Source organism: Salvia splendens, chromosome 4 (genome assembly GCF_004379255.2).
Source record: "Salvia splendens isolate huo1 chromosome 4, SspV2, whole genome shotgun sequence".
Lineage (NCBI taxonomy): Eukaryota > Viridiplantae > Streptophyta > Magnoliopsida > Lamiales > Lamiaceae > Salvia > Salvia splendens.
In genome coordinates, this window is record NC_056035.1 from 23,426,723 (window position 1) to 23,440,652 (window position 13,930).

A 13,930-nucleotide genomic window follows, 5' to 3' on the forward strand; every position below is an offset into this window, starting at 1 on the left:
GACCACGAGACCGGCTTTCAGATTTTAGAATATGTGGGTGAGACATGAGACTTTTAAGGGCGAGATTGCCAGAGTCTGGGAGGGAGAGACAGAGTACAATGGCACGATGAACCTCCAACTCAAGCTTATCAGGGCCAAGAAGTTCCTCAAGGTTTGGAACAAAGAAGTGTTTGGTAACATACTCCAGAACCTTAAGGATGCAGAGCAGGCAGTTCTTGAGGCACAGGTCCTATATGATAGTGACCCAACACCCGCATATAGAGCTAAATTCAGTAAAGTGTCTGTAGAGCTCATCGTCACGGCCAAGATGGAGGAAGAATTATGGAGGCAAAAGGAGGTGATTAGATGGGCCACTGATGGAGAAAGGAACTCCAAATTCTTTCATGGCTAGGTCAGACAGAAGAGAGTTAAGTCGAGCATACACACGGTTGAGGTTGGGGGGCAGGCACCGACGGAAGAAACACAGATCAGGGAATCGGCGGCCACCTTCTTTCAGCAGCTTCTGACATCGGACGTGGGGGACCTTACACAGCCCGATCTATCACTTATCCACACACTACCAGATTCAGTTGATCAGGAGGCCTTGTGCTCACTGCCGCAGGAGAAGGAGGTTAAGGATGCAGTTTTTGGGATCAATGGAGATAGTATGTCCGGGTCGGATGGGTTCACTTCTTTGTTCTTTCAACACTGCTGGGACATTGTGGGAAGTGATGTGATTGTAGCTGTTGGAGACTTCTTTAGTGGGGCCTTTATGCCCCGAAGCTTCACGGCAACCATGATCATTCTCATTCCGAAGAAGCCTAATCCGGTCACATGGGGGGACTACAGACCGATCAGCCTCTGCAATGTTACGAACAAGATCATCACGAATATCCTTGCTTCGAGACTTGCACATCTACTACCCCTTGTCATTGCACCGAATCAGTATGCTTCATCAAGGGTCGCCTGCTTAGTGACAATGCCCTTCTTGCCCAAGAGTTGATACATGACCTGGGGAAGGAGCTATCGAGCAGAGGGAAATCGCCCAATCTGGCTCTCAAGCTGGATATGGAAAAGGCGTATGATAGAGTCCAGTGGCCATTTCTGCTCAAGGTCTTGGAAAAGATAGTTTTTGCACCAGCCTGGGTGGATATGATTAGTAGATGCATCTCGTCGTGTTGGTTTTCTGTCCTTGTGAACGGTGGCCCGGCAGGCTTCTTTCAGTCATCCAGGGGGCTGAGGCAAGGAGACCCCTTATCACCTTCCCTCTTTGTGTTGGCAGCAGACTACTTATCGAGATGTCTTGACAGATTGATCAAGGGGGATAGAGAGATGGTCTATAGATGTCGGAAAAAGGCCCCCGTTATCACTCACCTCTCCTATGCGGATGACATCATCATTTTCTCGAGGGCTCATAGAGAGGCGGTGGAGAAATTGGTTGGATGCCTGGATCATTACATAGCCGTGTCTAGTCAGCTGGTGAACAATGGGAAGATACACTTCAACTTGGCGAATGAACACATGGAGTTCGCTGACATTGTGGAGGAGGTTGGAGGATTTCAGAGAGGGGTGATGCCTTTTACAGATCTTGGGGTGCCGATTTTCCGATGAGCGAGGAGGGCAGACCATCTTTTGCCCCTTAGGCAGAGGCTGATGGACAGGATGCACAGCTGGTCCCACTAACATCTTGCTTTTGGGCGTCGTCTGGCTCTGATTAAGAGCACCATGGCCTCCATCCCGCTACACATCTTACAGGTCATGAGCCCTCTGCTTAGATTTCTAGACGAGTTGGAGCAGATATTGGCTAGATACTTTTGGGGCACAGTTGGAGAGAAGAGGAAGCTGCACTAGATTTCTTGGAGACAGATTTGCTTGCCTTTTGAGGAGGGTGGCTTGGGTATTCACCGCTTCAGGGAGGTGGCAGTGGCTTTTGGGTTCAAGATGTGGTGGCGACTGCTTGCTCAGGACTCTCTCTGGGCCCAGTTCATGACCCAGAAGTACAGTATCCATCCTTGTCATTTGCATACATCCTTGGTCACATGATAGTCCTACTTTGCATCGTTTGTGTCGTATCTGGTCATACATGCATGAGTATATTCGTTGGTCTTTGGGTGAGGGAAAGATCTGTTTCTGGGATGATGTCTGGCTTGGGGCTAGCTCCATCGGGAGTCTGTGCGTCCCGGGAAATGATCCTCCCCAATCTCAGGCCATTGCATCACATTGGCATGAGCATGCATGGGATGAGGATATGCTGCATAGTTTATCTTGCAGGTTTGGCGTACCTCCCGGTGTGATAGACCAGATCAGAGCCATGCCGATCGAGTTGGGGGCGAAGGATGTGAGGCGGTGGAGTCTAACTAGCCATGGCGAGTTCTCTGTGACCTCAGCCTGGGAGAGCATCCGGACTAGACTGCCGAAACGGGAGATTTTTGGCCTTATTTGGAATCAGGGGTTGACTCCTACTATGTCGGTGTTCATTTAGAGGTTACTGTTTGGGAGGCTGCCGGTGGATGAGAAGTTGCAGAGGAGAGGGATTGAGTTAGCGTCTAGGTGTCAGTGTTGTAGGTCTCCTACGGTCAAGTCTCTTAGTCATGTCTTTTTTTCGAGTCAGTCGGCGGTTTCTGCATGGGAGTGTTTCGATGCCTGGTTTCCTTCCTCACATACACCGATTCACATGAGCACTAATATTGCACTTAGACTAGGTCACTGGCGGAGGTCTTCTTTCCAGAAGGCTCCCGCCATGCATATTAGTTTTCTGGTTCCCTGTTTGATTGCTTGGTTCTTTGGACAGAGAGGAACGACTGCAAGCATGGCAGTCGTCCTTTTCGTCATTCACATGTTATTTTGCAGGTCACTCATCACATGCACGTGCTTGTTCTGGCCGGCAGGATCGCCCCAACTCATTAGAAGGGATGCTCGCCGTCGGTTGATTTCATGCCTTTTTTTCCCCAGACAGTGTGTTCTGCGGTCGCTCATGGTCCTATGGCATCCCCCTGATGCACCTTGGGTGAAGCTGAACATGGATGGTGTCTTCTCTACTTCGACACTGGAAGCGAGGGAGGAAGGATTGGTTCGTGGTCCTGATGGAGGACTGTTGCAGGCCTTCTATGCTCCGTTAGCTGCATCATCGAGCTTTGAGGCTGAGCTTCTGGCTCTGATTCAAGGTTTGGAGATGGCTATGGACCTTTCTACTCACATTTGGATAGAGCTGGACTCAGCGACTCTGGTTAGTTTGTTGTCATCAGGACATCTGGGCTCTGCAGATCTTAGACATCATATGGCATTGATCTGGAGTATGACATCTCAGTGGCAGGTTCGATTCTCACACATCTACAGGGAAGGAAACCAGGCTGCTGACTTTCTGACAGGTAGGGGGTCCAGACCCCTGCCCTTACATACTTTGATCCAATCTCTGCGCCTCGGTACCTGGAGGCGCTAGTTAGGATGGACCAGCTTGGATATCCTAACTTCCGTTTCCGACGTAGAGATGTGGGTTGAACTTGTTCTCATGATGCTTTGCTTTACTTTATATTCGTCTATTCCTCTTGCTTATTTAGCCCATCTTTTCCTCTTGATAGCTTGGAGGATCCCGGCTTGTGGGACCCCTGGTTTACATTTTCATGTTCTTGTTTTGGGTCTTAGTCACTTTTGGGCTAAGATCAGGTTTCTGGAATATTATATTTTGATCTTATTCACGGGTTGGGGGTCTGCCTAAACCTCCCGTCCACAAAGGGCGTGTTTTATTAAAAAAAAATCCCCCTACAGATAAGTAGTCAAAAAATCTCAGCACTGAGGTATTCACTTCCGCAATCAGATAGCAGACATTTGATACTTTTACCATTATAAGTATGCAAAGAAAAGTGGGTTGAATAAATTAGTCAAATATGAGTCTAGTTTTATAATGAAATGTGTGTAGAATAAGTTGATGGAATGCGTACCCTATTTATCATTTATGGTAAAAGTGAAATATGATTCTTATGTAGGAATGATAAAAGTGAAATAGGATTCTTACGTAGGATGGACAAAAATAACAAAATAGAACTATTATTATGGGAGGATGTATCTCTCTATGTCTATGTGTGTAATGGTGAGGAAGAAGAGAAATAAAAGAGGAGATAAGAATAGAAACGTGTAGAATTTACAAAAGTTAAGCTAGTGTGGAAAAGGCACACCACCTATAGGCTATTTCATCCTCACCTCGAGTCTAACAGTTTTTATATTTTAAATTCATTTACATTTTTCATTTCAAAAATACTCCATCTATCTATAATTAAATGGTATATATCTAATCGGCATGCATTTTAAGAATTTGTTCGAATTTATAAAGTAAAGTGGAAGCAAAAGTTAGTAGAATGTGAGGCTTACTTTAATATATTAGTTTTATAATAAAATATGAGTGATATGATTTAGTAGAATGTAGAGTACACTTACCAAATATAATAAAAGTGAAATGCGACATTTGTTGGTGAAAGGATGAAAAAGGAAAAATGAGACATTTAATAGCGGACGGAGAGGGTAAGTAACAACAAAATTTTTAGAAACACCTATATATCTTTATCTTGTTTTATGTGAGCCGTGGACAATTTTTAAAAATACTCCATCTGTCCCAATCAAAAGGTTCATATTCCTGAAAGGCAAGAAATTTTAGAAAGAGTTGTTAGATAGAGTAAGTAGAGAGAGAAAAAATAGTCGAATATTTTAATGAAGAGAGTGATTAATTTTCAAATATAGAAAGTGGATACCTTGAGTGAGAAACTAAAAATGAAAGGTGGACATTTGAGTGGGATGGAGGTAGTATTTATTTTACCATGATTAGAATTTATAATTAATTTAATACTCGATACGAATTTTATGAAATGTAAGAAAAGTGAGTGGAAAAAGTTAGTGGAATGGGGGTTCCATATTTATATATTAGTTTTCTAATAGAATGCGAATGTAATGAGTTAGTGGAAAGTGAGCACTATTTACCAAAAATAAAAAAAAAATAAAATGGACAACATTTAGCAGACGAAATGGAAAAAGTGGATAATATTTAATTGACGGAGGGAGTATTAAATTTTAATTGTTGATTTTATAATATTTTTAATATTTAATTAAAAGTAACGAAGCAAAATAAAATATTTTGCATTATAAAAATTACGTATATTTATCATCCAGATCGATTTAAATATAATTAAAAATTTTCGAGTAAAAATACGTTCTAGTTTTTAATTATTAAATGACCAATTTTTTATTTTTAGTGATAGAGGATTGAACTTGATAGTTTATTTTATTTGTTCAATTTAGAATTGCATTTTAAGAATTTATTATAGTGATTTGTGAATTAAAATTTGGTTTATTTAATTTGAAATTAGATGGTTGTTAATTTGGATTGTCATTCGGAGTATTATTTATACAAAATTGAGAATGGATATTTATTATACTTTGTTTACTATATTTATCATTTAGTGTCATATAAAATTTGTAAAATCTTTATACATAAAATTTAAATATGTAAATATTATTATTATTATTTTAATTTCAGCACAGTGTTTTTTGAATTTATGGTTCCGTCCCTGGATAGCGTTACGGATGACCTTAACATATACTCCCTCCATCCCAAGGAAGATGACCTCTTCCTTAGGCGACACGTGATTTATGCAGTTTTAATTTGTGTTAGGTGGAGAGAATAAACCATGAAAGAGAGAATAAAGTAGGGATAAAGAGGTTTCTGTTTTTAGTACTGAATCGTTTTGAGTGAGACAAACTAATAAGTGAAAGTTACGCGTTATATATATCAAAATATTTATTTATTCGAAATTATTTAAGCTTTAGCACAAAATGCAATTTTTTTTTAATTTAAGTCCAAATCAAGTTTGATTTTTAATTTAAGAGTGTTGGAATACTTCACTTTTTTTAAGGAATAAAGAGATGCTAAGGAGAACTATTGCATTTGTTACGGTAATAAAAACTATTGGTAACTAGTAGTAAGGATGTATTTATCCCACTAATATATTTTGAGAAATGCATTTAACAGACTACTGCGTACCTTGATTTAACCACCTCACATGATGTCGGGTCGGAGTGTGGAGGCCGCCAAAGTGACGAAATCGCCTTTTGCTGCAATATCACTACAAAACAAGGCAAATTAGTGACGGTAACTGAAATTTCAAGAATTAGTGACGGATAAGTGACTGAGAAAAGTAAGTCACTAATTGGTAACAGAATCGTCCGTCACTAATCCGAATTTACCATGGCGTCTGCCTTTGATTTCCGTCATTGTAACCTTAGTGACGGAATAATTTTTACTAACAAGCTTTTTATTGACAGACCTGTCACTAATTAATCCATCACGAAATCTGCTAAGTGCCTAAAATCTGCTGATTAGTGACGGATAATTCCATCACTAAATTGCATGTAATCCCTTTGTCTTCGAATAGGAGTCCTGCTTTTCTGTTATAGTATGTCCTTAAATAGAAGTCTGAGTTTATTTTTAATATAAATGGTAATAGGTCATACATTCTACTAACGCATTTGACTCACATTTCATTTAAAACTAATATATACAAGTAAAACTCATTTTCCACTAACTTTTTTCTACTCATTTGTCCAAAGCCTTTGTCCTAGTGGCAAGGAGATTAGACATTATTGTATAAGATGCCGAGTTCGAGCCCTGTTGACATCAGTTGTAATTTCCTCTTTTCTATAAGAGTTTATTTTTAAAAAAAACTTTGTTCTATTCATTTTTCTTAACATTTCTTAAAATCTGTATAGCCAATAAATGAAACTCCTAATGGTAGACAATGGATATTACATCACATTGAATTTATATTTCAATGAATTATAAAACTATAAACAATCTCAATTATATCTGAGTAATAGATAGTACATGTCATTTTATTTTAAGGGAACACGTGTTGTTAGTAGAAAGAGATGCATTGAGGTCTTCCGATATAAAAACCAAATTATTCTTCTACCCAATTTTCTTAATATTTATTAAAATCCATATAGCCAATAAATGTAACTCCTAAGAGTAGACATAAGGATATTACATCACATTGAATTTATATTTCAATGAATTATAAAACTATAAACAATCTCAATTATATCTGAGTAATAGATAGTACATGTCATTTTATTTTAAGGGACCACGTGTTGTTAGTAGAAAGAGATGCATTGAGGACTTCCGATATAAAAACCAAATTATTCTTCTACTCATTTTCTTAATATTTATTAAAATCCGTATAGCCAATAAATGTAACTCCTAATAGTAGACATAGGGATATTACATCACATTGAATTTATATTTCAATGAATTATAAAACTATAAACAATCTCAATTATATCTGAGTAATAGATAGTACATGTCATTTTATTTTAAGGGAACACGTGTTGTTAGTAGAAAGAGATGCATTGAGGTCTTCCGATATAAAAACCAAATTATTTTTCTACTCACTTTTCTTAACATTTATTAAAATCCTTATAGCCAATAAATAAAACTCCTAATAGTAGACATAGGGATACATGGATAGGAAGTATCTTACATCACATTGATCGTATATGTCATTTTATTTTAATGGAACCCGTGTTGTTAGTAGAAAGAGATGCATTGAGGTCTTCCAATATAAAAACCAAATTATCAAATGACTAAGAAAAGTTCAAATTGGAATGTTGCTAAGAAGATAGGATATCAAAATCTAAAAGACAAATAAGTAGATAAAATATATAGAACTGGTATATAATTGAAATGTTGATAGTATGACACGATGATGAAATTTATGTTGTGACTTTAGAATAGTACCGAGTCAGAGTTAGAGTTAGAGTTAGAGTCAGAGTCAGAATTACACATAAGTGAATTGTGAAATATTATACGCCCTCCGTCTCACAGAAATAGGCCGAATTTTCTTTTTCGTTCGTCTCATACAAATAGTCCATATACATTAATGATAATTTTTTCCCTTCTCTTTACTTTATCTTTATGAGTTCCACTACCCCTTCATTATTTCAACTATTTTTTCTCATTCTTTCTTGTTTACCAATTACGCATTAAAATCCGTACTATTTCTAATTAATCTATTTCTATAGGACGGAGCGGGTAATAGAAACCCACGAATTATTACGTATGTATATTGAAAAATGATCATTGAAAGGTGAGGAGTGTACTTTATTATACTTATACTTCAATTTATTTAGTTAACGTCCTCATGTTAAGCTTGTTTTTTTCACCGAAAACTGGAATGAGAAAAGATACTCACTCCGTCCAAAAAATAAGGATATTTGGGACGGTATGAGAATCAATGAATAATTGGTAAAGTAATCTGAGGAGAATGATAATTAAAATAGTGTTAGTGGATAGTGAGACTCGTATAATTATTAGTGTTTAATGGTATGTTTAGTGGTATAAGTTGTAAATAAATTAATGTATATAAGTAATGAGATAGGGATAGATGAAAAATTGAAGTGTCTTTATTTTTATGGGATGGATAGCATAATAATATACTATTGGGTATATATAGGGATGTCAATGTAACCCGAACCCGCGGGCCAGCCCGAATAACCCGATAAAAATACAGGGTTAGGGTTGTAATTTCGCAGCCCGAATTTAAAATCGGGCCATTCGGGCTGACCCGTTCGGGTGTTGGGTTATGCGGGCTGACCCGTTCGGGTTACGGGTCGGCCCGTCGGGTTGAAGGCTTCTGCACAGCGAGCAGTTTTTGTAACGGTCATAACTTTCTCTACAAAGCTCCGATTGAGGTGTGAAATATATCCACGCGAAGCTCTTTCGAAGACGAAGAGAATGATATGTATTAGAGGTTTATCAGACTTCAAAATCGTGAGAAACATTGACTCAAACAAGGCTACTGCACATCCACATATTTTGTGTACATTTTCTAATTCATTTTCTATCATTTCTCAACAAATATGTAAACATACCAAAATATAGAAATATAATCAAAATCATACAAGAAAACCCTGTAAAACCATGCAAAATCCAAATACGTCAACCGACTATAAAAGATCACGAAAAAAATCACTATGTGGTTGATGGATTCATAAATACTCGTATATAAAAACTTTCTTTTATTATATTTCCAATATAACAGTGCAAAGTGTTTTGATGCCGCTTCGTCATTGAATTCTGCGTACTTTGATGATTCTTAAAACAAAGATAAATTATTATTTGACTTATTTACAGCTGGAATAAATTAAATTTGACCAATCATAATTCAAGAAAACTTAGAGTTGCTCCAATTAGCTAGCATCTTGATAATTCACTTTTTAACAATTCAAAATATTTTTGTTACATCTACGATGCACCTCTCACGTTATGAAAATTTTATTTAATTTTCTACGAATTGATTTATGTTTGAATTTTGAAACAAAGTGTTGATTTATGTTTTAAATACATAAACATAAACATACTATTGATGGATATTTTGTAAATAATTATGTAATGAATAAGTTATTTAAATTTAAATAACTTAATCTTTTTTAAAAATATTAAAGAAAATTAAAAATACATATTTCATTGTTGAATGATTAATTAAAAATATGTATATAATTAAAGAAAATTTCAAATACGTATTATTTTTTGAAAATATTAAAAGAATTAAAAATACGCATTGGCCCGAATAACCCGGTGGGTTAGCCCGAAACCCGAAGGGTTAGGGTTAGGGTCGAACTTTTATAACCCGAAAAAACCATAACCCGAATAGCCCATACCCGAATGGCCTGACAACCCGAACGGGTTGGCCCGATTGACATCCCTAGGAATATATGTCAAAATAATTTCAGATCTCACATACTAAGTACTTGATTATGTTGATAATTAGGTCATATTTAAAGAATCCAAAATTTAACACGCAAATTACTCAAATCAGTAATGATTCCTGGAATAGTACTCCAACAATAACAATGGGTAGTTTCATCCATTCAAACACAACTTTTATTTGTCGATCCATCAATGTTCCCTAATTCATTTCATTTCGTCTATAAGTTGGCTAATAATTTTTAACTATTTTTAGATACACCTAATATTTGTTTGATAAAATTAATATATCCACTAACAATTGGATGTTAAAGATCAATAATCATCACAAAAATTGACCAACTAAATCTCTACATAGACCACCTAATCTAGAACTGAGAGCAAAACACGATACTTTACTAATCTTTTATCATTTACATTAATAAGGTTTAACAATAATTATTTTAATTAATTTCTTCTCCTTAGTATTTAACATTCTTTTCCAATAAAACTAAAAACAAAGCAGCCCTTCCTTTCCTTTCTCGTATTTGGGTGAAATAAGCACTGAAATGATCTCAGTACCCAAATTGGCATATAAAAAGTGATGTAAAGAATGATGAGATCAGTCTTAATTAATCTATATCATAAGAATATAGTACCAAAAAGTAGATATTAATAAAACACACTATCCGACAAACTAGATGCAAAAAGCAATAAAAAATAAGACATGTGCACTTTATGTAACAATTAAAAAACCTCAGATTAGGCTAAGAAGGCTTATGTTTGAAGAATTAATTGTTTCACCTAACGTTTGAAAAACGACGTTTCAAACGACGTTAGGGCAGCAAGCAGCTTTGGCACTAATCAGCTATAAAATGTTGCGTTGGGAAGTCATCTCTGAATGCAACAGACATATCAACTGCATATCAAAACATCATTCTTCTCTTACATTCTAATATCTCTCTCTCTCTCTCTTTTATCAACGAAAAAAAAAAGATGGATCTCTGGGTTCGTGTTTTGATCGTGGTAGCATGCATGTATCCTTTTATGGTTGAGGGCGCTGTTCGCCGCTACCAGTTCAATGTGAGCTTTCATTTTCTTTCATGTTTTCTTACATCATGATTAATGTAGTTCTTTTTAAAAAATCTGAATATGAATTGTCTTAATTCGTTTCATCAAATGGATATTCTGGGCTGCGTTATAATGCTAACTTTTCTTTAATTGCTAATTTGCTAACTCATCAACGCTTTGTATTAAAAATGTCAACACGGTCACATTAAAATGTTAACACAAATTTGTGTTGATGACATTTTAAATATCAATGCCAACAAAATGTATTAAAATATCAACTAAGCTTATGTTGACATTTTTAATACACTGCGATGATGGATTAATAGTGTTATCAACTTAAGAAAGTTAGCGACGGATTACATTCCCTAAAAATATCCAGGCATTATTTCAAGATCTTTATTCAATTCTATTTCCCTTTTACTTTTTTATCGTTAGCCTAAATTGCAACTAACTATTCTACGATAATTAAGAAGTACATTACCAACCAATATGGAAGGTGCAACAACATTTACAACACAGCGCTTGAGAAGCAAACAACTAACTCCCACAATTTGCAAAATTTAAATCCTGCAGGTGATGATGAAGAACACATCTCGCCTATGTTTTTCCAAATCCATCGTCACCGTCAATGGAAAATTTCCCGGCCCGACGCTCTACGCTAGGGAAGACGACACCGTGCTTGTCCGAGTCATCAACCGAGTCCAGTACAACGTTTCCATCCATTGGTACAAAACACCCATTCAACAACACTTAGTTTTTGGCAAGAAATGAATACTGATGGTAGTTGCGTTGCAGGCACGGAATTAGGCAACTCCGAACGGGCTGGGCCGATGGGCCCGCGTACATCACTCAATGCCCAATCCAGCCCGGTCACAGCTATGTGTACAACTTCACTGTGACTGGGCAGCGAGGCACACTTTTGTGGCACGCCCACATTCTATGGTTGAGGTCCACCGTTCATGGCGCCATCGTCATCTTGCCTAAACGAGGGGTCCCTTACCCGTTCCCTAAGCCCGACCATGAACATGTCGTCGTCTTAGGTAACATAATAACACACAAGTCTTTTTGTAATTACTATAAATCTATAACTAACTAAGATGATGGTTTTTTCAGCCGAATGGTGGAAATCCGACACTGAAGCCGTCATCAACGAGGCCATGAAATCGGGTCTGGCCCCCAACGTTTCCGATGCTCACACCATAAACGGTCATCCTGGCCCAGTCTCAAACTGCCCCGCCACAGGTAATATTATAGTAGTATTTTTCATTGCAATAGTAATAGTTACTCCCTCCGTTCCAAAAAGTTGGTCAAATATTTACATTTCCCGTCCGTCCCGTAAAATTTGTCACATTTCACTTTATACCATTTTTTTTATAGTGGATTTCATATTTCACTAACTCATTCATTCTCATTCACATTTTATTACAAACCTAATACATAAAAGTAGGACTAACATTCGACTAACTTTTTTCAACTCACTTTCCATTACATTTCTTAAAATTTGTGGCCAGTCAAAGTGTGACAAAATTTATGGAATGCAGGGAGTACTATATGCTTTAATTAATGTTATGTGTTTTCAATTTGTAGGTGGTTTCTCACTAAATGTATCACCTGGAAAAACATACATGCTTCGCCTAATCAACGCTGCACTCAACGAAGAACTCTTCTTCAAAATCGCCGGGCACAAACTAACGGTGGTCGAAGTCGATGCCACCTACGTAAAACCCTTCAAAACAGACACTGTCCTTATCGCCCCCGGGCAGACGACCAACGTGATCGTCTCAGCCGATCAGGGGGCCGGAAAATACATGGTAGCGGCGTCTCCCTTCATGGACACCCTCATCGTGGCAGTGGACAACATGACGGCCACCGCCACGCTCCACTACTCCGGCACCCTAGCCTCTTCCCCGACCACCTTCACCACCCCGCCAGCACGGAACGCCACCCCTGTTGCCAACAGCTTCTCCAACTCCCTCCGGAGCCTCAACTCGAAGCAATTCCCGGCAAATGTGCCACAAAAGGTGGACCACTCGCTGCTCTTCGCGGTGGGGCTCGGGCTCAACCCGTGCCCGACCTGCAAAGCAGGGAACGGCAGCAGAGTGGTCGCGAGCGTGAACAATGTCACGTTCGTGATGCCCACGACCGCTCTGCTGCAGGCGCATGTCTTCAACATCAAGGGTGTCTTCACCGCCGACTTCCCGGGAAACCCGCCGACGCCATACAACTACACTGGCGCTCCGCCGGCGAATATGGCCACAACCAGTGGCACAAAGGTGTATCGGCTCGCGTACAACTCCACCGTTGAAGTTGTTTTGCAGGACACGGGGATCATTGCCCCTGAAAACCACCCCGTTCATCTGCATGGATTCAATTTCTTCGTGGTAGGGAAGGGATTGGGCAATTTCAATGCCAAAATAGATTCGCAGAAATTCAATCTGGTTGATCCTGTGGAGAGGAACACAGTTGGAGTTCCATCTGGTGGATGGGTAGCTATTAGATTTCGAGCGGATAATCCTGGTAAGTCATTGCATTTATTTCATTACGAAAAATCTTAGACCTAATTTAAATATTTGTATGCAGGAGTGTGGTTTATGCATTGCCATTTGGAGGTGCACACCACATGGGGCCTAAAAATGGCATTTTTGGTGGACAATGGAAACACTCCAAATCACTCTATTTTGCCGCCACCTAAAGATTTGCCCAAATGTTAAACACTATCAAAGCTCAAGGATGGAGATTTTAATGAAGTTCAGAGTGTGTTGTTGAGTGTCAAGGTCGTCTATTTGTTACTTGAGTCAAGTTCCTTTGCTCAAGTTGAAATCAATTAGAATAGTGGTTGTTATTATATATATTTTCTGTAACCAACTTACGGAATGGTTAATGTTAAATCTTTATTTTGAATCTCGATCCTAGAGAATTTTGAACTAGTATTCTGTTTTTTTTTTATTATTCTTAGCTATAATAATATCTCGAGGTTTATAGACTTAGTGTAATACCCGCCCCTTTATTACCCTCTTTCGTTATGTTTAATGTCGAACTAGTGTTTTGTCGCTCCCTTACATCGTTGTTTTTAAATGGAACTTGGTACCATGTTTGTTGATACTTAGTAATGTTAGTTCGCTAAACAAAAGTTAAACTGATAATCGAACTAAT

General features: G+C 38.1%; 2 protein-coding genes across 2 annotated transcripts; both read left to right on the forward strand.

Moving 5' to 3' along the window:
- The first annotated feature begins 2,953 nt into the window (after window positions 1-2,953).
- Window positions 2,954-3,418, forward strand: LOC121800857. Its single transcript, XM_042200350.1, has one exon. It carries the CDS (start codon window positions 2,954-2,956, stop codon window positions 3,416-3,418), a length of 465 nt encoding a protein of 154 aa, XP_042056284.1.
- A 7,190-nt stretch (window positions 3,419-10,608) lies between these two features.
- On the forward strand, window positions 10,609-13,678 carry LOC121801215 (laccase-4-like). Its single transcript, XM_042200665.1, has 6 exons — window positions 10,609-10,789; window positions 11,351-11,502; window positions 11,573-11,817; window positions 11,891-12,019; window positions 12,365-13,294; window positions 13,358-13,678. The coding sequence occupies exons 1-6, from the start codon at window positions 10,703-10,705 to the stop codon at window positions 13,486-13,488; spliced, it is 1,674 nt and encodes a 557-aa protein (XP_042056599.1). The 5' UTR covers window positions 10,609-10,702; the 3' UTR covers window positions 13,489-13,678.
- The last annotated feature ends 252 nt before the right edge of the window (window positions 13,679-13,930 follow it).